This window comes from Pelodiscus sinensis, chromosome 5, assembly GCF_052426305.1.
Source record: "Pelodiscus sinensis isolate ZL-2025 chromosome 5, ASM5242630v1, whole genome shotgun sequence".
In the NCBI taxonomy this organism is placed as follows: Eukaryota; Metazoa; Chordata; order Testudines; family Trionychidae; genus Pelodiscus; species Pelodiscus sinensis.
In genome coordinates, this window is record NC_143056.1 from 15,015,957 (window position 1) to 15,042,699 (window position 26,743).

A 26,743-nucleotide genomic window follows, 5' to 3' on the forward strand; every position below is an offset into this window, starting at 1 on the left:
TAACACAGCCCGATACTAGTACAAGCAGTTAGGTCTTGCAGTGGCTGATAAGATTTGTGAGCTATGCCTATGTTTTTCCAGCACTGAGAGTCAAAGCCAGAGACAGAAGCTGCATTTTGTATCTTTTGTGTGCATGTGTTTCTTGTTTTGTTCTGTAGTTAACAGATCTGGACTTTTTAGCAGCAGCAGCAGCGACTGCTCCAGCCCATCTCAACTGAGTCCTTCCCTCTCCCTCCCCCCCCCCCCCCCAAGCTCATACAAGATCTAGCACATATTGTACATAATGCTTTTTGAGTTAGTAAATTGTCATATATAACTTTTAGAAATTCTGAGGATGTTTTAGTATGATACAATGAGACCTAAAGCATATGTTTACTCCAAATGTTCCTCATGATCACAAGCTTTTCTTCTTACACATTATCGAAAAGTGACAGTCATCTTATTCACTCGTGATTTGGTGTCTGTAGCAGACACCAACTAATATCCCATCTTGTGTTTTATCTGTTAGATATTGATCCCAACAGATAAAGAGCTTTCTTAGGCTATGGAATAGTTTCACAAAGGATAGGAGATAAGTATGGGACGTTTAAAACGAGGCTGGACAAAATACAAATACCTACACTCTGTGAAATGTAGCTAAATTCTTTGCTGAATTAGAATCTAAAAAAAGCTCCCAATGTCAAATTGCAACTTCTAAAAAGCAAAACAATTTTTAAGGAGGGAAGGGGGAAAAAAAAAAATCACATAGATATTATTGTTCTCTATTATAAATCTGGTTTAAACCAGTTTTTAAAATCTTCAAACATAACATTAATGTGAAAACCTTTAAGAAAAAGCATTCACCTCTGCTTGTTACTAGCAAGACTCAGCATATTTTCCCATTACTGAAATTACTCTAAAAATGTAAAGCATGATCAAGCATGAAGAAGGATTTAGATTTACAGAAGAGTATGTACACTTGTGTACATCCGGAGAACTCTGTGTAAATCCAGACTGTGATATAGCTTCTCATTTGGACAACATAATGATTTGGATTAAAAATACAGTAACAATCTCCTGTTTCTGGGGAAAACGGTATAGACTAGGGATGTTAAATTTAGATTAATCAACTAACTGAATAGTCAATGGAATCTGCATCGACTATTCAATTAGTCGATAAGGGCGCCTCAGCCTTTGAAATGTAGCAAGAGCCTCTCCAGCTCTTGCTACATTTCAAAGATGGAAGCGCCCCCAGTTCCCCGCTGCACCCCTGCCCTGCTTCCCCATGGAGACAGTGCTGGTGGGGAACCAGCTTTTAAGCCAGCTCCCAACAGCTCCTGCTCCCCCCTCCTTGCTGCCGCCTCTCTCTGACAGAGGCAGCAAGGGGGAGGGAGCAATTAGTCAAGTCACTAGTCGCTTACATCCCTCGTACAGACCTCATGAAAAAAAGAATTGGCTTTGAAGGCTAACTTGTAGACATGAAACTGTGACTAGCAGTACAGATGCCTTGAGCCTCAGAGTTCTCATCGCCTTTTCTTTTGAATTCCGAACCAAGGTTTCCCTACCAAAATGAGGAGACATCTTTCTGAAAGGAAGAATCTTGTATACAGAAATACCACTCACAAGCTTAAGAGAGGGCAGGGCAGCTGAAGCTAATTTACTGAAATTTATATAAAACAGGCCAGTTGGATTGAAGGACTGAGGGCTGGCAGAGGAAAAAACTGTTCTCTATTCCTTCAAAAGGAAACTTCAAACCACATGCATTTTTGTAGGTTTATGTTATAGATTTTGTTTCTTAAGCAACTCAAGGAAATTAGAGGTTTATAGAGGAGACTTTAATCCTGCAGTGGCTCTTAAAAAAATTAAAAAGCTTCCGGTCAAAATGAAGGGCTTTTTTTCTTTTGTATCAAACTAAAGTTTTCTGCAACTTTGTGGACACGACAGAGTCTCAGAACTGCCAAAGGAAGGAAGAGCATTGAATCTCTATAGATTAAGCTCCAATACACGTATTACTACTAACATGTACAGGTTAAACCTCGCTAGTCTAGGGATGTAAGTGACTAGTCGACTAGTCCAGCGGCTCTTAATATATTTTAAAAACAAAGGTGCAGCGGGAGGGCCAGGCCCAAGCCAGGAATACATTTCCCGGCTCTTAATACATGTAAAAGGTGGCTCTTAATACAGGCAGTCCCCGGGTTACGTACAAGATAGGGACTGTAGGTTTGTTCTTAAGTTGAATCTGTATGTAGGTCGGAACTGGCGTCCAGATTCAGAACTGGCCGCTGATCAGTTTCAACAGCAGCTGAATCTGGACGCCAGTTCTGATTTACATACAGATTCAACTTAAGAACCCAAGGCATCCCCAAGTCAGCTGCTGCTGAAACTGATCAGCGGCTGATTCCAGGAAGCCCAGGGCAGGGGCTTCCTGTAGTCAACCACTGATCAGTTTCAGCAGCGGCTGACTTGGGGACGCCTGGGGCAGAGCAGCTGGGGTGCTGCTGGGTTGGTCCAGTAGCGCTGCCGCTCCTCAGCGCTACTGGACCAACCCAGCAGCACCCAAACTGCTCTGCCCCAGGCATCCTGATTCAGCCGCTGCTGAAACTGACCAGCTGTGGCTGAATCAGGACGCCTGGGGCAGAGCAGCTGGGGTGCTGCCGGGTTGGTCCAGTAGTGCCCAGAGCGGCGCTACGGGACCAACCGGCAGCGCCCCAGCTGCTGTACCACAGGCGTCCGGAGCAAAGCCGCAGAGCACGGGGGCAGCGGGACAGCCCAGACGCGCCGTGGCTGTCCTGCTGCCCTCGGGCTCCTTGGCTTTGCTCTGCTTTGCTCCCCGTCTCCCTGGTCTGCAGACCAGGGAGACGGGGAGCAAAGCAGAGCAAAGCCAAGGAGCACGCGGGCAGCGGACAGCCCAAATGCGTCTGGGCTGTCTGCTGACCGCGTGCTCTGCTGCTTTGCTTCCTCTCCCTGGTCTGCTGGAGACCAGGGAGATGGGCCCCGTTCGTAACTGCGGATCCGACATAAGTCGGATCTGCGTAACTCGGGGACTGCCTGTATATTTAAAAGACAGAGCCGCAGTGCAGTTAATTCCCAGGCTGGGAGCTAACCCCACTGTGGCTCTTCATTTTCCCCTCTTATCAACTAATCAAGTAGTTGATGGAAATCCCATCGACTACTTGATTAGCTGATTACCCACAATTTAACATCCCTACACTATTCTAGCACTCTCGATACTTAACGAGTGCAGAATCAGATTATTTAAAACGTAAGAACGGCCATACTGGGTCAGACCAAAGGTCCATCCAGCCCAGTACCCTGTTTGCCGACAGTGGACCATGCCAATTGCCCCAGAGGGAGTGAATCGAACAGGTAATGATCAAGCGATCTCTCTCCTGCCATCCATCTCCACCCTCTGACAAACAGAGGGTGGGGACACCATTCCTTACCCATACTGGCTAATAGCCATATATGGACTTAACCTCCATGAATTTATCTAGGTCTCTTTTCAACCCTGTCATAGTCCTAGCCTTCACAGCCTCCTCAGGCAAGGAGTTCCACAGGCTGACTATACGCCGTGTGAAGAAGAACTTTCTTTTATTTGTTTTAAACCTGCTGCCCATTAGTTTCATTTGGTGGCCCCTAGTTCTTATATTATGGGAACAAGTAAATAACTTTTCCTTATTCACTTTCTCCACACCACTCATGATTTTATATACCTCTATCATATCCCCCCTTAGTCTCCTCTTTTCCAAGCTGAAAAGTCCCAGTCTCTTTAATCTCTCCTCATATGGGACCTGTTCCAAACCCGTAATATTTGCTGAACCACAAAAGGTCAATAATTGTAGCAAGTGGTTTTGCAATACTGCTTAATAATATATGACTATATTGATACCCCCTATATAAGCCTATGCCTATACAAGGTTTACCAGCTCTCTTTGTAATACAGGGTTAGTGTTGTTACATAATTTTACTGGAACAAGGAAATAAATAGATAAAGCCCAGACCCACCACAGACAGAGACTGCTTCGGACTCCACCTGTTAACCAGAACTGGTAAGCATCACCTATTACCAGTTAACCTTTTTTCCTAACTCTATTTCCTAGTTCATAAATCAATTAGTATAAGTCAGCAGGCTCTTCTCTAAATTTAGCATGAAGAGAGGAACTTGCTAAGGAAAATAGGATATCTAGGTAAACAAGTCTTTTCAAATCCATTAATAGAAAAAGATAATTCTCCACTTATTTGCTTTTAAAGTCAGTCTTAAATTTCAGTTTTTTTCAAATTTGTTTGGAGAATCAGGTTCAATTTCCTGTTTCATCACAAACTGTGTGACCTTCAGCAAGTCACTTAGTCTCTCGATGCCTTAGCTCCTCATCTAAAGAACAAAACAAAACAAACCGAAGATATAAACAATATATGGAATGACAGTACTACCCTACCTCGCAGGCATATTGTGAGAATAAATATAGAATGAAGGTTGAGGCACTCGAATACTACAGTGATGGTGGCCATGTACATACCTACATTAGAAAGCGTTCCTGTTCACGCTAGGATTATCCAGCAAAGGAAAAGGACAATGATGCTCTGAGGCAGAGGCAGGTAACAATTTTTGCCAGGGGGGGAGTGAGGGAGAAGGATGGGAAGAGAGAGACACTTAATTAATTTTGGTACATAGTCATGGGCTGTCTCTAGGGTTGCCAGGTGTCCGGTATTGACCCGGACAGTCTGGTATTTTCACCTCCTGTCCGGTAAAAAAAATTCAGAAAATACCGAACACCTAAAATGTTCGGTGTTTTCTGGTTTTTTTGCCCTGCAAGGAGGCAAAAATACTGGACACCTGGCAACCCTACGACACTCTCAGCAACTGGGCCCAGCCCCCGCTGCTTACCTGGTTCCACAGGGAAGCTTCCTTCTGGCTCGACCAAGAAAACAAGATGGCTGCCGGCAAAAAGCCTAAAGACCTGAGCAAGAGGAAGCAATGCCTGGGTCTTAGTGCTCAACCTCTCCTCTTCCTATCCCTATTCTGACTCTGCATGAGCTTAAAGGGACCATGCTGTTTTATTTTATTTATTTGCTTAATAACTCTTGGGGTCCTTTTTTTTTTTTTTGCGCAACAACTTTGGTCTGCCCCCCCCTCCCCTTTTCCCTCCCCCCAACAGAATTTTTTCCCTGGTGGGTTTTTTTTTTTTTTTTCTGGCGGGGGGTGTTTCGGTATTTTTGGTTAAACCATCTGGTAACCCTAGCTGGCTCCACCCCGGAAAGAATAGGGCTTAGGGCAGAAGGAGTGGGGCTCCACCCAAAGTTGTCTGGGGACAGAGGCTATGAATTAAAAACACAGCCAAGGGCTTGCAGCTCCTGGACCCGCCACTACTGTGTTGCCTGGCAGCCATCCAGGGTTGCTGTGGCTATTTAAAGATCTCACAGCTCCAGCCTCTGCCAGGATAGCATCATGACCGTGAGCCGTGAGCCATTTAAGTTAAATCCTGTTGCATAAACCACTGCCTGGAAATTTGGTGGCACAGGCAGCAGGATATATATAGAAAGCGGCCAGATGAAGTCTGCAGGCCAGATCAAAGTGTTAGTTGGGCCTTATCTGGCCCCCGGGCCACATCTTGCCCAGCCTACAGAGTACAACAAGGGGGAACACATCTGTATACTTCCAATTTTCCAGATTTTTTTCTGAAGGTAAGGAAAACCTAAGTTTGGATGTGTGTTCAGAGACTGTTTTCTTGCAGCATTTTTAGTTTCTTCCAAGTCTGAAGGTTACAGAGAAAACTCCCTCTGTGGTCCAAGTGATGATCTCCCAATTATGGGGGGATCTGAGCATATCCTCAGTGGTTTCACTTCTCTTTTCTTCTGAGGCGCCCTTTCTTGCCACAACTCCCTTTGGCTATTCGTGAGATAGAACCAAGGGTATGTCTAGACTACATGCGTCTGGCAACATGTAGATTAGACTACCCGGCACAGAAAAATGAAGCGGTGATTTAAATAATCACCGCTTCTTTTAAATTTAAATGGCTGCCGCGCTGAGCCCATCAGCTGTTTGTCTGTTCAGCACGGTAGTCTGGACGCTCTGCAGTCGACATCAAAGGCATCTGTCGACCTCCCAGTTAGGTATGCCTCCTGGGATGAGACATGAGAGGTTGACAGATGCCTTTGATGTCGACCGCGGAGCGTCCAGACTACCGCACTGAGCCGACAAACAGCTGATCGGCTCAGCGCGGCAGCCATTTAAATTTAAATGAAGCGGTGATTATTTAAATCGCCGCTTCATTTTCCTATTCCTGTCGCCAGAGGCATGTAGTCTAGACGTACCCTCCGTGTCCAAATCTTCTCCTCACAACAGAAGGGCCCAAGGTCAGGAATAACCAAGAGGAAAGATCCCATATGCTCATTATTCTAAGATTAAAGGGTTCAATGCAATTTGTCTTCCCTGCTAAGAACTCCCTTGAACCCAGCATGTCCAATGGGTATCCTGGAGCAGCTTGCTACAAGGGAAACTCTATTTGGTTTAGAGCAAAAAAACAACTCTCTCACAGTGGAAGGAAATTAGGGAATAAAGAAAAAGACAGGTCTATCTGTAAGGCCCTTTACCACAATCTCCCATGTTCATGCATTGTCTTCAATCTAAAATCAGTCTTCAATCCACAATTTGAGGCCAGGGTTCAGCTATTCTACATTCCACAGTTGTGGCTCAGCCACACCGCCACAAACTTTCCCAATGCACTGGGAACGTTCTTTAGGCACTGCTCTCCTCAGTAGGAACCAGCAACCACTTCTCTCAGCTGCACATTCTTCTCTGAAGCCACCTGAATCCTTCCTTCTCCCAAGGAGGGAACCAGTGACCCCTGCCCAAAATCAATTGCTTTGAAGGGCCCAGTTTATGCCAACAGTGGACACATGAACTCTATTAGGGAACAATTAGAAAGGCACGTGTTTTTGCATTTCCCCTCTTCCAAACTCACTATTCCACACTTCATGTGGATAATCAGGGGCTTCAATCTCCTCAGTGTCTCAGCATCAGGGAAAGAATACACCTATTCCCTTTGTCAATAAACAATCTCAAGAAATGAGTGGGTAAATTATTCTATTAAAGAGGAAAGGGGAAAGAAGCTCTACAGCGAAGAAGTCTGGAACTGCTTCATTGAAGCTATGAAGGCAGAATTAAACTAGCATGCTTTTCAGATGCATAGACAAACCCCTTCCTGAAAGGGTGTGATACATCTGGCCCAGCATCCAAAGCAGCTGCAAGCAGACTGAAAGACTAACTAACAGATCTGTGGACTATTTTATATCACTCAAAGAGCTAATTTTATTGACTCAGTGATTGGAAGGACCCCTCTAACTAGGGATGTAAAAGGTTAATAGACTAACTGGTAAGCCTCACCCTTAACCCCCCACCGCAGGTTACACAGCAGGCTCCCTGATGGCCCTGCTTCTGGGGAGCTAGCTACAGAGCCCCACTACCAGGGAGGCTTCGCTGCAGGGCTCTGCAGTAAAAAGCTTAAATAAGCTTATTTAGGCTTTATACTACAGAGCCCGCAGCACATGTAACTATTATGAATCTTTAGTGGCTACATGGTTACATTTTTAAATGCATTTTCACATCTCTACCTCTAACTAGCCCAAGAATTCATACTGTTCATGTGTAACAGATTATAGTGCCCATTAGTGGCTGCAATGACACTTCAATCCATAGGAAAAGGAAAAGTGCAGGAAGGTGTGGAGGAAAGTGATAAAAAAGAGTGAAGAGAGGACTAACAGGGAAAATTAAAAAGGGGAAAGATAATGGTCATAATCCTCCAATTAAGAGTTGTTTTCCCACACACACAAGCTAATCTAGCTGAAAACATAACTCTGTGCTTCAAAGACTACTCTAACCCTAAAATACCATTTGAAAACCTCTCTGATAACAAATGAAGCCTGGAGGATTTAGCCTCCCATCAACAGCATTTAAACATACAGCAGTTAAATTAAGTTTGCTGCACTGGCTAAATTTTGTCTGGTTTGAATACCAGATTTTTCAAACTTTGCATATGTATAAATGAAAAATATAAATTATCGTATTAACCAGGGGAACTATACAATACTTAATGAAGAGATCATCTCTTTAGAAAAAATAATTCACAACGTATCTAAAACTAGACTACAGAAATGTTTAAAATATTCCGAGTGAAGAGAGTGTAAACAATTTTTATAGAAAACTAAATGGAAATTTATGTATTCTTATTCAGTGGTTAGATCTTTCATGTAAAAGGAAACTAGAAATACTACAACTCCGTGACCCTGAATAATTTCTGCCCTACTTTCCAATCTATTAGGAATACCATTTGATTTTACGGGGCTGTATATCCAACCCATCCTTTCTAATACAATAAAACCTGCAAAAACAACCTCTGAAAGCAACCCACATATAGTTTGCAGTGTGTTTCTGTATTTTAAAACCTCAAAATACAACAGTTATATCAGCATAAACAGTAAGAAAAAATAAATCAAACCAGGGTTAAACTTGACCTATGACAATGACAAAAGAAAGGAACAGGATGGGGTGATACAAAGCAGTTAGATCACTCTTTTGAGTGGCAGTAGATGGCATAGTGTCAGATCTCATAATAAATGTTTCTCTCCACAGAAATCTTTAGTAAATAAGAAGCCCTCAAGATTCTCCAGCAAGAGCAAGGTAGACAAGATTTCAAACACACACTTACATAAACAAAATTTCATTTTAAAACCATCATATCTTTCAGGTGTCCTTCATGCATCATAAAGAAGCAAAAGGGCACAAACACAGTTTTAAAATCCTTTGCCAATCATCTCAGCATGTAAGAACAGCCATGCAGGATCACACCAATGGTCTATCTAGTCCAATATCCCATTTTCTGACACAAGCTAAAGCCAGATGCTTCAGAACGAATGAACACAACAGAAAACCATAGAGTGATCCACCCCATCTCATCCAGTCTCAGCTTTTGGTAGACAGAGTTTTAGGGTAGGGTGGGCAACCTCAGGCCTGGCAGCCGGTTGTGGACCCCAAGGCTCAGCTTCAGCCTGCCCTGCCACTCACCCGTAGCGCTCGAGGACACAAAATCTACTAGCCTGGGTACACCTATGCTCTGGTGTGTAAGGGGAATGTGGGAAGTATTTTTCTCCTTCTCAGTCAGAGGCTTCTCACTTTGCTTCTTACTTGCGTGCAGCCCCCAACTGATTTTTCTGTCGGTGAGTGGCCCGCACCCAAAAAAGGTTCCCCACCCCTGGTTTAGAGCAATAAAACATGGAGTTGTGTCCCTGACAATATTGAGTCAGCCATAAATGGCCCTGTGCCACACGAACTCACTGCTTCTTTTCTAAATCCAGTTATATTTTAGATCTTTACAACATCCCATGGCAACAAGTTCAACAGGTTGAGTATGCATTGTGTGAAGAAATACCTCCCAATTTTTTTTTAAACCTACTGCCTATTGATTTCATTGGATGCCCCCAGTTATTGGGTTGTGTGAAAGGGGTAAATAACACTTTCCTGACTTTTTTTTTTTTTTAAATACAATTTGTGATTTTATAGATCTCTATCCATCAGATGCTTAGTTGTCTCTTTTCCAAACTGAAAAGTCCCAAGCTTTTTAATCTCTTCTCAGACAGAAATTGTTCTATATTCCTAATCACTTTTGTTGCCCTTCTCTGTATCTTTTCCAATTCTAGCGTATCTTTTTGGGGATGGGGCAACTATTACGACATTCAATATTCAAGGTCTGGGTGAATCACTGATTTATATAGCGGCATGATGAGATTTTCTGTTTTATTATCTATCCCTTTCCTAATGGTTCCTATCAGTCTGTAAGTTTGTTTGACTGCCACCACACATTGAGCATGTTTTCCAAGAACTATCCAGTGCTACCATTCTTGAGTGGTAACAGTTAATTTAGAATCTATCATTTTGTATGTCTGGCTGGAAATATTTTTTCCAATAATCATTATTTTGCAGCGTTTATCAACATTGAAATTCATTTGTCCTTTTGTCGCCCAGTAACCCTTAGTGTGAACTAGGGATGTTAAATACTGATTATTGAATAATCGATTAAGCTCATGAATTCTTATCAGTTAGTCAACTATTCTATAGTCCCCAGGCAGCCCCTGTCCAGGGAAGAGAGGTCTGAGCTACCTGCCCGCCTGGCTCCTAATACACTTTAAATGCAAAGCCACAGCTGGGGTAGGTCCAGGACCCAGTGCAAGCCGGGACTGAGCTGGGCTGCTGGCCAGCCTACTAAACAATTTACTGGCAAGAGGTGGGGGGGAGGGGAAACGTGTGTAATTTATAGCATTAAGCTTTGCTTATCGATTAAGCGACTACATTTTTACATCCCTAGTATGAACCCTTTGTAAATCTTCAGAGTCAGCTTTGAACTTAACTATCTTGAGTAATTTTATCCTGCCTGCAAAACGTGATTCCAGCAACCTTTGTGTTCACCCCCTTTTCCAAATCATTTATGAATGTGTTGAACAGGTCTGGTCCCAGTATTGATCCTTTAGGAACACCACTATTTACATCTCTCCACTATGAAAACTGACAGTGTGCTTGATCACCACTGCTCACATGCTACGTAACAGCTTTAAAGTTGTTCCTCTCCCTCAGTGCAAAATAAGCTTTGGTAACACAAGAGAATGTGCCTTACACTCTCCTGCACTGGTTTAAGTCTAAATTTAAATACATTGCAAGGCAGTCTAGTTTTAAGTGCACTGTAAGGCAAGAGGCACAATTTCTTCTGTGAGAGGTTCAAGAGCATATGGATAATGATTAACTTAAGAATTATGTTTCCCTGCCACAGCATGACAAGTCAGACAGGTTAAGAAGCAGATATTTAACTAATCGGGTAGTTGATAGAATTTTTATTGCCTACTCAATTAGTCGATAGGCAGCCCGGGTCAGTCCCAGCTCACACAGGGTGTGGGACCAAACCACACTGCAGCTCTGCAATTTAATACACAGTAGTAACTGGGGGACAGGCTACCCAGCTCCTACTGCATTATAAATTGCAGAGCTGTAGCAGGGTTTGGTCCCGTCCCCAGCACAAGCCAGGACTGAGCTGGGCTACCTCCTCAGCCAGCAGCAGCCCCTTCCCACTGGGACCTCCTACAGACAGGGGCTGCTTTGTGGCCGAGCCCCTGTTCTTCAGTTCCCCCCCCACACCACTGCCTTTATCAGAGGAGCAGCAGGTGGTGGGCCTGGTGCCCTCACCCAGTGCTCAATCCCACAACCTTGGGGTCCCCAGGCCAATGCCCTTACCCCTAGGCCATGCGAGTACCCAGCCCACATCCCTATCTTCAGGGTGCCCCTTATCCCGCCTTCCTAATGGGGCAGCTGGTGGTGGGCCTAGTGCCCTCATGCGTGGGCAGGGCTCAAACCCACAACCTTGGGGTCCCTAGGCCAATGCCCTAACACCAAGGGCACTTGAGAAACCACCCCACCTCCCTAACTTAAGGGCACCCCATATCCTGCCTTGCTTAATGGGGCAGGTATGGATGGGCAGCACTGCATGGTGCTAAGGAGACCCAGCCTTTAAGATGGCTCCCCTAGCACCGGCTTCTGATTCCTTCTTCCCTTGCTGCCTCTGATACAGAGGCAGCAAGGGGGGGTGGGGGAGTCTGAGTACTCTACTCGACTACCCGATAAGCATAGGCTTATAGGGTAGTCCACTATTCAACTAATCCCTTCCATCCCTATGACAAATTAACACTTATATCCAACTACTGTTAACAAAAAACAGCATAAAATTAATAAGAGCTTAAGAATGCTGCTGCATACGTACATTTTAAAATCCTTAATACACTCTAGAAAAGCCCACTGGTCCAAAGCCTGTCAGTCAGGAGCTGACATTTATAAAACTACCAGGCGAAAAAAAGAAAATACACACCTTTACTACACCACCTACTTCATACTTACTTATAGGAGTATTAGAATGCATTTATTTTTGTAAACATGTAACCACTGAAATATACAACGGTTAAATGTTTACACGCAGAGGGCAGGCAAGAACCAGTGCTCTGTAGGAGGCAGCAGCATGCAGGAAAAGGGGGGGAAAGCCAGCTTTATAAGACCCAGCTCCCCGCATGTACTGGCTCCCGCCTATCCCTCCACATCACAGTCTCTGTATCAGGCTCATTAGCTAATCACGTAAATAGGTACACACTGACACCTCTAATTAGTTATAGGCAATTTACCAAGAGGCAAATGCTGCTCCCTCTTCTATATTAGGAATTTACCAGTGATTCTGCTACAGACTAGTGATCGTCAACAAGCACAAAAGGTTACTCCCTCTGACCATTAATGAAGTTCCCTTGTATCTTTACTCTATTTTAGAGAAAATCCTGTCCTTACCTTAAAGATAAAGTGTAGACATTTGCTTATATTAAAGTTATTATCAATATTAACCTCTCAGTCACACAAGACCTTGCTCCTGAAAACACGTTATTAACATCACATTAGAGTCAACTGAATTACTCACATGTAAAGTTACACAAAACTAAATCTTTGCAGGAATGGACCCAAGAAAGGATAAAGATTTGAGGGAGAAGACTGGATGAATGTTACCTTTCATTTTTAGAAAAAAAAAATCAATGACTCTTTAAAAAAATATTAACAAAACAAGGAAAAGTACAATCCATCTTTTCTATTCTAGAAAAGAATACTGTTTTTAATGAAGAAAACAGAATGGGTGGTCTCCTCACTACACAGCAACTGCAACCAGTGAATATATGAAGTATCCCATTATACTATACCTATTTACCTGTGAACACATAATGGAAAATGACAAAGAAAAAGCATTATACACATAACATCACCAGACATATGGGGGAAAATTACATCGTTTCTATGGGCGCTCATTTCTTCATATCACTCCCAATTAACTTCCCTGTTTAGCCAGCCTCCTGCCCACAGAGAGGCCACTAAAGTCAATGAACCTCTGAAAGGATCTCAGGGTTCGAACAGTACAGATCAAATTGCAGGACAGATATCTAAGTTAGCATCTGAAGAAGAAAAGCACAGCTAAATCCCAAACATTTATGATTCTGTAAGAAAGTTGTCTAGTGGAGAGATCACAGGACTGTAAGTCAGGAGATCTGGGCTCTTTTCCCAATTGTGCCAGTACTGCTCTATGTGTTCTAGGGGAAAATAACAAAATCATTGTGTCCCCAATTTCTCCATCCGTGCTTTTGAAATAAACATCTAACTTAGGCACTTATTAATGCTTTATTGACATTTGTGAAGCGCTCCAAGTAACTCAAGTGAAAAATACCATATAAAGGCAAAGTAGTCCATTCCCAATGAAATCACCAGAATTATTAACATGAATAAAAGTTTTCCTCCATTTCACTATGTAATAATAAACAGTAAATATCAATGTGATTATGGGTGGCAGGATGGTAGCCTATGACTTGATAATGAGGGCAGCTAAGAACACTTCACAAGAAGACAAAGAAGAGATCAAATGCAGTTGTACAGGCAGTCCCCGACTTACGTGGATCCGACTTATGTCGGATCCGCACTTATGAACGGGGCTTTTCTCGCCCCGGAGTTCACGGGTGGCGGGTCGCCGCCCGTGTCCTCCGGGGCGAGAAAAGCTTCTCCCAGTCTCCCTGATCTGCTGGGGGGGTCCAGCGGCTTTGCTGGACCCCCCCCCCAGCAGACCAGGGAGACAGGAGCAAAGGAGCAAAGGAGCAAAGTCGCACGGGCGGCGGGGTCCCTCCGCCTGTGCGGCTTTGCTCAGGTCTCTCTGGTGTGCTGGGAGGGGATTCCCCCCAGCACCCCAGAGAGACAGGAGCAAAGCCGCACGGGCAGCGGGGTCCCTCCGCCTGTGCGGCTTTGCTCGGGTTTCCCTGGTGTGCGGGGGGGGGGGGACTCCCCCCAGCACCCCAGGGAAAAAGGAGCAAAGCCGCACGGGCAGCAGGGTCCCTCTGCCTGTGCGGCTTTGCTCGGGTCTCCCTGGTCTGCTGGGGGAGGGAGGGGGTGCAGCTAGTGCGCCCCCCCCCCAGCAGACCAGGCTTTTATTGCGGGACGCCTCGGGTAGAGCAGCTGGGGTGCTGCCGGGTTGGTCCTGTGGGAACCTACCAGGCAGCGCCCCAGCTGTTCTGTCCCAGGCTCCAGATTCAGCAGCTGTTGAAACTGATCAGGCTGATTCCAGGAAGTTGGGGGCAGAGCAACTCTGCCTCTGGCTTCCTGTAGTCAGCCCCTGGTCAGTTTCAGTGGCAGCAGCTGAATCTGGAGCCAGTTCCGACTTGCATACAAATTCAACTTAAGAACAAACCTATAATCCCTATCTTGTACGTAACCTGGGGACTGCCTGTACTTCAAAAAATTGAAGAATATATCCCACAGTCTTACTCAGGTAAAACTTTCATTGAAGTTAATGGTACTTTTGCCTGAGTAAGACATTCAGCACTTAGCCTAAAGATAGGGTTTTATAAGATCACAATAAAACTCGACCTATAAGGAAAACAATACCATAAATCATATGCATGACAGTACATGCAACAAAATGTTCCATTTTTAGTATATGATGCTTCCTTTTTCTACTGTTACAGAAATAGTTTCCATGGTATTAAACAATCTGAAATATATTATGAAATGTACTGACATTCTAATGTTGCATTAGCAAAGTTACTGCTATTGGTTAGGGAAGACCTTCCCTCTGTTTCAGACAAAGTAAACTTTTCTAAAATTAAAATTAACTTTTGAGCTGAATTTTCCTGTTTTCAGCCTAAACGTGAAAAAGTTTTAGGACAGGTTTACATTATAAACGTATGTTGGTATAACTACATTGCCTAGTGATAGAAATGTAGCCGTGTTAGTCTGGGGTAGCTGAAGCAAAATGCAGGACAATGTAGCACTTTAAAGACTAACAAGATGGTTTATTAGATGATGAGCTTGCGTGGGCCAGACCCACTTCCTCTTCCACTATTTGATCTGAGGAAGTGGGTCTGGCCCACGCAAGCTCATCATCTAATAAACCATCTTGTTAGTCTTCAAAGTGCTACATTGTCCTGTACATTGCCTAGGGATGTGAAAAATCCACATGCCTCCGAATGACAGTTATACTGACCTAAACCATGGTGTAGACCAGTACTACATTGATGGAAAGGCTTCTCCTCTTGTGGAGGTGAATTAACCATGCCAATAGAAGAAGTAATCCTGTTAGTTTAGTAGCATTTTTCTTGAAGTGCTACAGCAGTGCCGCTGCAGCATTTTAAGTATAGACCTGCCCTTGGAAAAAAATCAAGAGCAGGCAAACAGAATTATGCTAGGATACCAAATAATATGGAATAGCCTGGGGGGGGGGGGAGGAGGAGGAGGAGAGAGGGTTGAGTGTTTTTCAAGTTTAACATTTCTGAGGTAGGGAGTGAATGATTAGTTGACTAGTTGCCTCCCTTCTCCCCCCACCCCCGGCCACCTATATCAGAAAGAGGCAGAAAGTGGGGGGAAAGAGAAGGATGCTTCATAGTGGCAACTGCAGATTTGAAAACCACATGCAGCCCCAGAGCCAGCTAGGATGTCCCCAGATTGCATGCAGCGTTTCAAAATGGCAGTGTGGAACCCAGGATCAGTCAGGCACTCCCCAGCTCTCCCCAGGCTCTGTGAGGCGCTGCAGCTTTGAAACATGGCATGGAGCCTGACACTGGGCTCCCTGCAGCATTTCAAAGTGACAGCATGGCATGGAGCCCAGGGTCAGCAGGGGAGTCAACAGCTGACTCCAGGGTCCACGCAGCACTGCCACTTTGAAACGCCATGGGGAGCATGGGGCCAGCAGGGGCTTGCCTCACTTGCCCCATGCTCCCACAGTGCTTTCGTCTTTGAAAAGTAGCAACAGGAAATTGCATCGACTATTCGATTAGTTAATTAATTGAAATTTAACATCCCTATTCTGAGGTACTTTACATGTGTTCTGACAATTATTGATGTGATAGCGTAAATGGTTAACCAATGAGCTTGGGCTCATCGGTAAACCTTCACGGTTACACACAGCCCCTCTCCTCCAGGCATGCTGCTGCCTCTATATCAGATGTGATTACTACAAGAGCACCACAAAGTATGAGGCAACCAATGTCATTAAAACAAAATAACCTCCAAACAAAAAATACAAAACACACACGCAAATCACACATTACCCAAGCAAAACCAGTTAATAGATGATTACTAAACAGACAAGACTCGAAAGTCTACAAAATAAAGTTGTGTTCTCAGACTACTGGATTTAAGTGGGAATATAAATTCCAGAAGTGAGGCCTCTCCATTGCAACAGCTCTCCCACAATTTCCCAAAGCTAAGGGGACTGTCGGCTCTGACAATTCTCAACAGCCCCTTTAAAGAGCCTCTGAAGTAGTCAAAACCCACACTATATCATATGGGGTGCTGTACAAATTAGGATTGACTGGGCCAGAGCATAGAAATATCAGACTCAACTTGAGATTTAAAGATCATACAGTTAAATTTGAATAATTTGTACCAATAACTGTAATAGCTAGATCACAGAACTACAGGTTCACTTCTTTCCTCCTCCCATTTTTCCCCACTTGAAATAAAGGGGGGAAAAGTGTTAATCGTAGAATCATAGAATACTAGAACTGGAAGGGACCATGAGAGATCATCAAGTCTAGTCCCCTGCCCTCGTGACAGAACCAAGCACTGTCTAGATCACCTCGATAGTTGTCTATCCAACCTGCTCTTGAACATCTCCAATGATGGAGAGTCCACAACCTCCCTAGGCAATTTATTCCAGTATTTAACCACCCTGACAGCTAGGAAGTTTTTCCTAATGTCCAACCTAAACCTCCCTTGCTGCAATTTAAGCTCATTACTTCTTGTCCTATCATCAGAGGCCAAAGAGAACCCCGCCTCCCCCCCCCCACACACCCCCGTGACACTCTTTTAGATATTTGAAAACCACTTTTGCTTATTGGCTAGTCGACTAGTTGCTTACATCCCTACGCCAAGTGAAGCCTAATCAGTGCAGAGTAGAGCAGAAGAGTGACTTCTCATGTCTTGCTCACAACACTGCTGTTAATGCATTCCAGAATCATGTTTGCTTTTTTTCGTTACAGTGTCACACCGTTGACTCATATTTAGCTTGTGGTTCACTATGATCCATAGATCCCTTTCTTCAGTATTCCTTCCTACACAATCACTTCCCATTCTGAATGTGTGAAACAGATTGTTCCTTCCTGAGCAGAGTACTTTGCATTTGTCCTTATTAAATTTCATCCTACTTACTTCAGACCATTTCTCTAGTTTATCCAGATCATTTTGAATTATGACCCTATCATCCAAAGCACATGCAACCCCTCCCAAGCTTGGTATTATTGCAAACTTAATAATCATATCTCTATGCCAAGGGTAGGGAACATCAGGCCTGGGGGCTCGATGCGGCCCACAGCTTGCCTGGATCCAGCCACCAAGGCTCAGCATTGGGGGACCTGTGCTGGCACTCCAGCCCCCCACAGGGCTGGAACACACAAAATCTACTAGCCTGGGCCCCCTATGCTCTGGTGTGCAAGGGGAATGTGGGGAGTGTCTTTCTCCTCAGTCAGAGGCTTCTCACTTGTGTGCGGCCCTCAACTGATTTTTCTGTGGGTCAGCAGTCCCCCAACCTAAAAGATTCCCCACTCCTGATTTATTCCATCATCTAAATTGTTGAAGATATTAAACAGAACCAGTTCCAAAACAGACCCCTGCAGAACCCCACTTCTTATGCCCTTCCAGCATGACTATAAACCATTACTAACTACTCTCTGAGAACGGTTATCCATCCAATTATGCATCCACATTATAATAGCCCATCTAGGTTGTGTTTCCCTGGTTTATTGATTAGGAGGTCATGCAAGACCGTAGCAAATGCTTTACTGATGTCTAGGTATGCCACACCCATCGCTTCTCCCTTATAAAAGAAAGCTATCAGATTGGTTTGACATGATTTGTTCTTTACAAATATAACATGAAATCTGAGATTTTAGCTGGTAATTCCTAATTAATCTTAATTACGCCAAGTATAAATCCACAGTAATTGAATTAGTAGAATTACTTTAAATTTACAGAGTAGCGGAGCAGACTGTGGTGGGGCAACCTTAATGCAGCCCCCTTATGCACTGCAATGTGAACACACGACATTTACGCACACACAAAGCTAAATATGCACACTTCTGGTTATTCAGAAGAGTAAGCACAGAACAATAACAACTTATCTTCTACTTATGGGACACATGCAGACCACTTAATTAGCCTCATTAACACAGGTACTTCTGCTGTAGATAGACAGATAAGATAGACAGAGAGATGTTTCTGTTATTTCCAATCTAATTAATCTGAAGTGGATTTTGCCCACGGAATCTCATGATTCTATATATTTTTGTTAGTCTCTAAGGTGCCAGAGGACTACTCGTTACCTTACATAGTCTCACTAAATTCTCAATACAGGCAGTCCCCGGGTTACGTACAAGATAGGGACTGTAGGTTTGTTCTTAAGTTGAATCTGTATGTAAGTCGGAACTGGCGTCAGCCGCTGCTGAAACTGATCAGTTTCAACCGCGGCTGAATCTGGATGCCAGTTCTGACTTACATACAGATTCAACTTAAGAACCCCAGGCGTCCCCAAGTCAGCTGCTGCTGAAACTGATCAGCGGCTGATTCCGGGAAGCCTGGGGCAGAGCAACTCTGCCTCGGGCTTCCTGTAGTCAGCCGCTGGTCAGTTTCAGCAGCGGTTGACTTGGGGATGCCTGGGGCAGAGCAGCTAGGGTGCTGCTGGGCTGCTCCAGTAGCGCGGCTTCTCGGCGCTACTGGAGCAACCCAGCAGCACCCCAGCTGCTCTGCCCTAGGCATCCTGATTCAGCTGCTGCTGAAACTGACCAGCAGCGGCTGAATCAGGACGCCTGGGGCAGAGCAGCTGGGGTGCTGCCGGGTTGGTCCGGAGCGGCGCTGCGGGACCAACCCGGCAGCCCCCAGCTGCTCTACCCCAGGGGCAGGCAAGAAAAGCCTGGTCTGCTGGGGAGAAGGGGGGACTAGCTGACACTAGCATGCTCCGCGGCTTTGCTCCTGTCCCCCTAGTCTGCTGGGGGGGTCCAGCAAAGCTGCTGGACCCCCCCAGCAGACCAGGGACACCAGAGCAAAGCCGTCGCCTGGGCGGCTTTGCTCGTTTGCCCGGGAGCAAAGCCGCCCAGGCGGCGGCTTTGCTCCGGTGTCCCTGGTCTGCTGGGGGGGGTCCAGCAGCTTTGCTGGACCTCCCCAGCAGACCAGGGAGACCGGGAGAAGCTTTTCTCGCCACGGAGGACACGGGTGGCGACCCGCTGCCCGTGAGCTCCGGGGCGAGAAAAGCCCCGTTCGTAAGTGCAGATCCTACGTAAGTCGGATCCACGTAAGTCGGGGACTGCCTGTACTGAAATCACTGAAATTCCTTCTCATTATATTGTATTTCCTGAAAAGCAAATCACAGTTCAGAGATTTGTGTAATGTTCAGGCAGACTGTAAGAGAATGAACAAAGTCTACCAACAATTTGAATCACATGCTCTTATTCGTATCTGAAAGATCTATACAAACAACAGGGGAAATTATTAAGTCAAGTTATCCGTGAGTTTGAAGTTAAAGACAAGGCAAAGAGTTTGCAGGACTGGGACCTAAGAGCCTATCAAAAGGAAACAGTGAATCTGACAATATACAAAGAGTTGGAAGTGCACAAGGTGAGTAAAAGTATCTCTCTATATAAAAGAGTTTTTCCTGCAAGACAAGAGTGATGTCATCACATCACACTGCATCCCGCAGCCCCTCCCTTCCTTCTCCCCTTTCTCCAGTTTTCAGCTGCTGTGCGGCAACCTCCTTCCTCAGCAGCCGGAGGGAAGAGCACGGGGCTGTCAGACCCCAGAGAGGGCCCCTCCCCCACCGGCAGTTGGGGGGGGAAGAGTGTGGGTCCTACGAGGCCTCAGAGTGCTCCTCCCACCCAGCCACCGGGGATGAAGAGTACGGGGCCTACAAGGCCCCAGAGAGCTCTCATCCACTCCCTGGTCTGGAGACAGAGCCAGGCACAATCTGGCCAAGGCACCCCTGAAAGAACCAGGGCAGGTGCGGGGGAAGGGACCAGCAGGGATGGGAGTGGGGGCAAAAACCAGGGCAGCCTCAGGGCCTGGGGGAAAAGCTGGGGCCAATGGCAGTGCAAGGGGGGGGAGGGTAAGAGCAGGGGTGTCCTTGTAGCCAGGGGAGAAGAGCTGGAGTGGACCCAGACCATCCTTGGCCACAGGGAGAGGGAGAGCCTTGGCCCAGCCCAACCTCCCAGCAGCAGGAGAGGGGGGGGAAACTAGCTTGGCTTCAGGGGGACCCAGTGGCTGGGGGAGGGGGAAGAGCTGGGACAGGCTATGACTGCCACGCCTCGGCCTGGCCCTCCCCGGCAGGTGGGGGGAGGGGGAAGAGAGCCAGGGCTGCCTACCCCGAGAGAGTGGGGGTTGGCGAGCATGGCGAGCATAGCAAACAGGGAGCAGCACCCCCTTGTTACATTTTATATATATAATAAACCCTTGTATCAGCATGAAGCACCCTCCCCTTCTCCCCCCCCCCCCCCCCCCGGGCAATAAAATGAATGAGAAATAAATTGTGAGATCAAAACTTCAATTTATTAGCCAGGGCATTAATCATTATTCTCTCTCTGATACTTCGTGCTTTAGGTTTGTCTTGTCTTATACACTGTCTCTTGCACTAAAAATTAGGCTCCAATCCTGCAAACATTCACACACATTCTTAACTTGACTACCATGAGTAATCTCATTGATATTAATTGGTGTACTCATGGTAGTTAAGTTAAGAATGTGTGTGTTTGCAGGGTTGGGCCTTAGATGGTAGGAACTGTAGAATACTAGGACTGGAAGGGTCTTTGAGAGGTCATCGAGTCCAGTCCCCATGCCCATATTTTCGTTATGTACGTATAAAGTACCGAGTGTATTCCCTGAATGAATCACTAGGAACCACTGTGATACAAATAAGTAATATTAATTGTAAAAACAGTTTTATATATAAATGAGCAATCTATTTACATTCAAAATTTAGTTATTTTAACAAGTGAAAACTGTCCACATTTATTAACTAGAGCCTTAGGTATTTCAAAAGGAAAGTGTCAAGGATGACAGACCCAACATTTAACCTATCATTAATATACTACTTTAAAAGGTTCTTTGGCTCCTGATGTTAAAAACACTATCAATTCCACAAAAAAGGTCTAAAAAATGACAACTCCATTGAGTAGTCCACTAACAAGAATTCAAGATAATCAGATTGTCTCTCAATTGATATGGATATTTTTCATGTGTCTATCCCATTCTTGTAAGCAAGTGGGGTGGCAGGATTCTGGTTAGAACAGTCCTTTGCATATTTAAGTCCTTTGACTAAACACAACTATATCAGATAGGCAGAGAGAAGAACAGGTAAAGAGAAGGGATGTGGGAAACGTACATATGTGCAAAACAAAACAAAGCTGATAGGCCTAACCCTTCTAGCCCTTGACAATGTTCAGAATTATGAACTACAGCATCAACTACCACAATGATCAATTCTAATATTAACTTGAGTTAACTGTACTTACTTTCTTTGCAAACAAAAAGGAGAATGATAAAATGTAGAAATCTGCATTTGATCACATAAGTCTCTTAACAACAATTGTGGAAGGCTGCATGACTGAGAAAATGAAAAGCACATAGGTCCTTTTCCATGAGAGAACACGATGCTGAGAGCTGCTCTGTCTCCCAGACTTGGGCTAGATATCAGTGGGAGTTGAGAGCACTTAGCTTCCTGAAGAAACTGCTTGGCAGGTCACAGAAGTTTATGATAAATTAATATCATTCACACCTGCCAGACAATCATTTATCCCATTTAATAACTATTGCTACATTGGATTAAATGTTAAGGACTGATAACCTAAAATAGGTGCAAAAGGTTGTGTGCCTTCAGACTACCAACAATGACTCTATTAGTATTAGCATTCAGAAATTCCTCAAGTATTGCAAACAGTAAACACATAGTCCATTTGTAGATGCTAGGTCTTTATTCAAAAGCTATTAACTGATGCAACTTTTTTTAGAGCTTAATAAATCCTTATATGGCATCATTTGCAGGCTACATTTCCCCCTGAAATTTCTGTTACGATACTTTTAGCACAATTTAGATGTCTGCTGTAAAATAAAAATGTTTTAATCATAAAACTGATCTTAAACCTTACCTTTTAGCAGAGGCAGAGGAGTTAATTCAATAGGCTTGCCCTGAGACCTAAACTGGGAGGAGCTTTGTGACCTCTTCTGTCTGGCTTTTCTGACGGACTTCCGAGAAAATCCGTCCACTTTATCCACTGACGGAGGAGTGGTTGGTACTGAGGACATATCCCTACTGAAGGGAAACACATATTATAAATACATTCCCAGTGGATGAAAACAGGTAAAGATGAAATGAGTTTGTCAAGAGCCAACTCCTTCCCCTCTTTCACATCCCTCCTAAAAATCCATTTGTGACTTTAAAGAGAAATGGTCTATCAGTTTACATATAGGCCTTATGAAATAGCTTCATTGTACAGATTTAACCTCTCTAGTCCAGAACTCTCTGGTCCAGAAACATCAGTTTTCCAGAATGATTGTAGTTAGCCGTATGTCCACTTTTTATGCATGTAGCCAAGTTTCCTGCAGTCTCAAAGTTTGTTCACGATCACCAGTCCTAATTCTCAGTGTTCTGTGCTGTTGCTTAGAAGACATTTAGAGTAAATTAGAGCTAACAGCCCAATAAGCAATAGAAGTGTTAGTAATGCTGCTAGACAATATTGACCTCCCATGATCTGGAAAATTCTCTGGTTCAGAACTGATCAGGTCCTGAGGGTGCCAGATTAATGAAGTTCAACCTGTAATATTATAATTCTTGTCTTCCTCTTCCCTATTTTGTAAATGACCCTCTCTTGTTACATTATGTCTGAATTTAGGCATTGATTCTGCAATTACATCCACATATGTAGATACCTGTGTATGCATGGAAACCATCTGATGTCAATGAAACTCCACAGAGGTCCAGGAATATACCTGTGTAGGCCATCGGAGGTATCAAAGCCTAAGATCGTATACTTTTTGGATCTCTCTTTTATTTGTTTTCACAAAGCACCATTGACACTTATAGGAGCTCAAAAATAACAATGAATTTTAATATTAAAAACACAACTATTTCCTAGGACAGTTAAAATAAATATGATGAAACAGCAATAAAATTAAGTTAACTGTCTATAAAGGTGTGTTTTGTGGAAACATTAAATTTCCTAAAATATACTACAATATTTTAAAACCAAGGAACATTCACTAAACTGGACTAGACTTAGGTTTGGCCTACACTAACAACTTAGACTGGTTAACTATGTTACTCAAGGTGTCAAAAATCCATCTCTCTGAACAATGCAGTTACAGTAATCTTACTCTGGAGTAAAAAGAGCTATATCAAAGGGGGGAATGGCCTACACCTGTCAACATAGCTAGCATCTCTCAGGAAGGTGGAGTGCCTACTCAGATGGGAGAAGCCATCAGGGTAGGTATCATCTTTGCTGAAGCACTACAGCAGCACAGCTGCATCATTGCAGCTGCACCACTGTCACCTTTTAAGCACAGATAAGCCCCTTTACTTGTCACTTACTTATTCGCCACTCTAAAAATATCCAGCTTTCATATTGCAAATCTCTTGGCACATTCCTTTTTCACATTCTAATATTTTGGGAGTATATTCCATGCTACTTCTGGAAAATTAAATACTAACATGGTTAATTCAAACAAATTCTTAATTTTTACCAGGCTTGCCTTCTTTGTCAAAAAAGTTATGCCACATTTTCTCAGTGAAGTGAAAAGAACATATTTAAGAAAAGACTTAGCCCCATATCCAAAAAACACTTACACAGCTGCATAACTTTAATCAGTCATATTAAGTGTGTGTAAATGTTTGCTGGATCAGGGCTTTAAAGAATGTTTTTGGAAGATTCTGAGAGCACTTGATTTCCACTGGCTCTTACTATCAAAAGGACTACTACTTGATGTTGCAATCTGCATTGTGCCTAGAAGTCCTTACTTTGTTAAAATATTTGGAGACTGATCTGATCCATAAACAATTTAAATCAACATTATTTGGATGTTTCTTCTTATGCAAAATACTTTGTATGATTTTTTAAATCATGTAAGTATGTTTGGAAAGATGGCGGTTGTTAAAAGAAACCCTCTCAACTTTAATATATGTAAAGTTATCACTTGCACATATAAACACATACAATCTACTGAAAATATGGAACACATAACAGCTTGAATAAATCAAGAGGAATCCCTTGATATTGGACAGTGAAGCTGGCATTATTTTAAAAAATTCTCATTTCATCAACTTAATATTTCCTCAGGTGTGACTTCATTATCATTCCAAATAATACAGACTACATTTATTGGACTAGGGGTAACACACTCCTCTACTTAAAACAGATTTTATTTACCAATTGAAACCGATGCCAACATCACCATGGCATCAAGGCCCCATGCAAGATTCATGGTACAGTCAGACAAACTATATGGAGAAAGGGTAATATACTTCCACTTCAACAAATCAATTTGTGATTCTTAAGTAAGAGGAGAGAAGAGTCTCTCAAAAGACATAAAACACAGAAAGTTACCTGTTATGTCAGCAGAACTCTAGAAATATCAACAAAAAATGACACTTAGATGCTGGATTTGTTTGCCCTATTTCACCTCCTCAAAAAAATAAATGTTTTCATCTCCTTGTCACACATAACCATTAAAAAGTCTAACAATTTATCCAGAAATATCTGTACACCTTCTCAAAATGTAATTGTTAACAACATTAATTGACAAAGACTAAAGCAGACCACTTAAACTGCAGGATCATGGTGTCAGCAAGAAGCTTCACCCACACTTCTCTGCTGTATATTTAGTAACAGTTTCTCTCACCTGATTTATAAATTATTAAAAACTCATTCTAATTCAGTAAGACTAACCAGCCCTAACGACATTAGGTAAACAAATGGATGCTTTTTCTACATTTCTATATGATCATTTAAATACCCAGAAAACCACTTCTGGTTTATTTCCGTGGGAAGGAAAAAAACGAGGTTATTTACTGAGTGCCGCACAAGTGGTGGATAACTGCACTGACAGCTAGAGCTTTCTCAATTCGAACGTGTTTATTTATAACCCGGGCATTTTTTTAAGTCTTTTGGTAAATACACAGCCACGCACGCTAGAGACTGTCACCGCTGGGGAAAACAATACGAGGAAATGCGAGCGAATGTAAAAATACCGATGGATGTCACCGCAAGCGGTCGGGGGAGGGGGGGCAAGCGCCTCTGCTAAGCGCTCAGTGAAAGCAGGGGTGCAATTAGCTGCATGCAGAGGGGCGCTATTGGATGTCATTTCCACACACCAGGGATAAGTAACATCGCTGGACTGGGTCCTTTGCCCCCTGCCGTGATCCCCACCTTCGCTAGCGCTCCCCGATCCGCCCGCCCCCCCCAGCCCTTCCTCCGCGCCGCGGCCGGGTCGCTGCCCTCTGGGGGCTGGGGTGAAGTTACCTTGACCCTCCTGGCAGAGAATCCGGAGCCGAGGAGGAGAAGGCGGAGCGAGCTGGGCTTGGCGGCGGCGGCCGGAGTGCGGTGCGCGCCGGGCTCTGTCCCTGCAGCGGCAAGAGCCTGTAGGCCTCGGCGGCCTCCTCAGCGCAGGGCGGCGGCGGCGGGTTCAGGAGCGGGCAGCTGCTCGGGCTCCGCTCAGTCCCGTGCACTCGGCGCGGCCCCCTGGCTGCGATGGCTGCTGCCTCACTCACATTCCCGGCGGAGCCCTGCGGAGGGGCCTGCGGAGGGGCGGTCGAGCGCGGGCCGAGCTGAGGGGAGCCGCGGGAGGGCGGGCGGGCGCGGCGAGGGGCGCTGCGGCTGGCGCGGGGGCTCCTCCGCTGCTGGCTGGCTGGCTGGGGGAGCGAGGGGTCCCGGCGGTGTCGGGGTCGCGCTCACGCTCGCTCCTATTGTCAGCCACTCTCACTGGGCTCCGGCCATGGCACACACACAACCGAACGTGCTGCCGCCGCCCACAGCCCGCCCCCCGCACACGCCCACTCCGCCTGCCGCCGGCCGGGACGCGTCGCCTCATTGGCGCCCGCCGCCGGGAAGTGGAAGCGCCGGCGGAGCAACGACAGGGACGGCACGGGGGAGGCGCGCACCGGTGGCCGGGCACCGCTGTTGAGCCTGGCGGCGCCTCGGCGGGAGGAGCCCGACTCCCCTCCTCCACCCAAGGGCCGGTGCCACTGGGAGGCCAGGCCGGGTCAGGCCTGACGGCTGCTCCACTGGGCTTTTTGCCCACTGCCTGGAGAGCAGGCCCGTCTTTCCCTCCGCGCCAGCAAAGCGCGACCCCCCCGGACCTGCCTCTGGGCAGGAAGGTGCCCCCCGGAAAGGGAAAGGCCCGCTCCCCCGACAGCGAGCCGAGCGAGGAGGGGATGCCTGCCAAGGTAACGTCGAGCCCTCCCCGGAAACCCCTGACGCGCGCCGCTGGCCTGCTGTGGGGAGGCGCTGGTCACTGAGCCCCACTGTGCTGGGGAGGGCTGGGAACCGCGTTGGCCGATTCCCAGGTGGGATAAATACGTTCTGCGTCCCCCCTCGGTTCCCCTTGAAGCGTCGCTGCCTCATACGTGTCGGGCGGAGGTGTGAGGTGCCCTCGCTGGGTGTTCTCCCTGAGGGTTGTCAGTGACCAGGG

The 26,743-nt window shown here is 45.3% G+C and overlaps 1 protein-coding gene across 5 annotated transcripts in view; it reads right to left on the reverse strand.

Moving 5' to 3' along the window:
- PPP2R5E (protein phosphatase 2 regulatory subunit B'epsilon) overlaps positions 1 to 26,743 on the reverse strand; it is a 122,230-nt gene that overhangs the window by 90,828 nt on the left and 4,659 nt on the right. For 3 of the 5 annotated variants that reach the window (XM_006110756.5, XM_089778330.1, XM_089778329.1), the window contains exon 3: positions 22,210 to 22,373. In XM_006110756.5, the coding sequence (XP_006110818.1) occupies positions 22,210 to 22,373 (164 nt within the window). Of the gene's footprint in view, positions 1 to 22,209; positions 22,374 to 25,575; positions 25,712 to 26,743 lie in introns of those variants that run through there. The other 2 variants (XM_075926380.2, XM_075926381.2) reach the window with 2 other exon arrangements.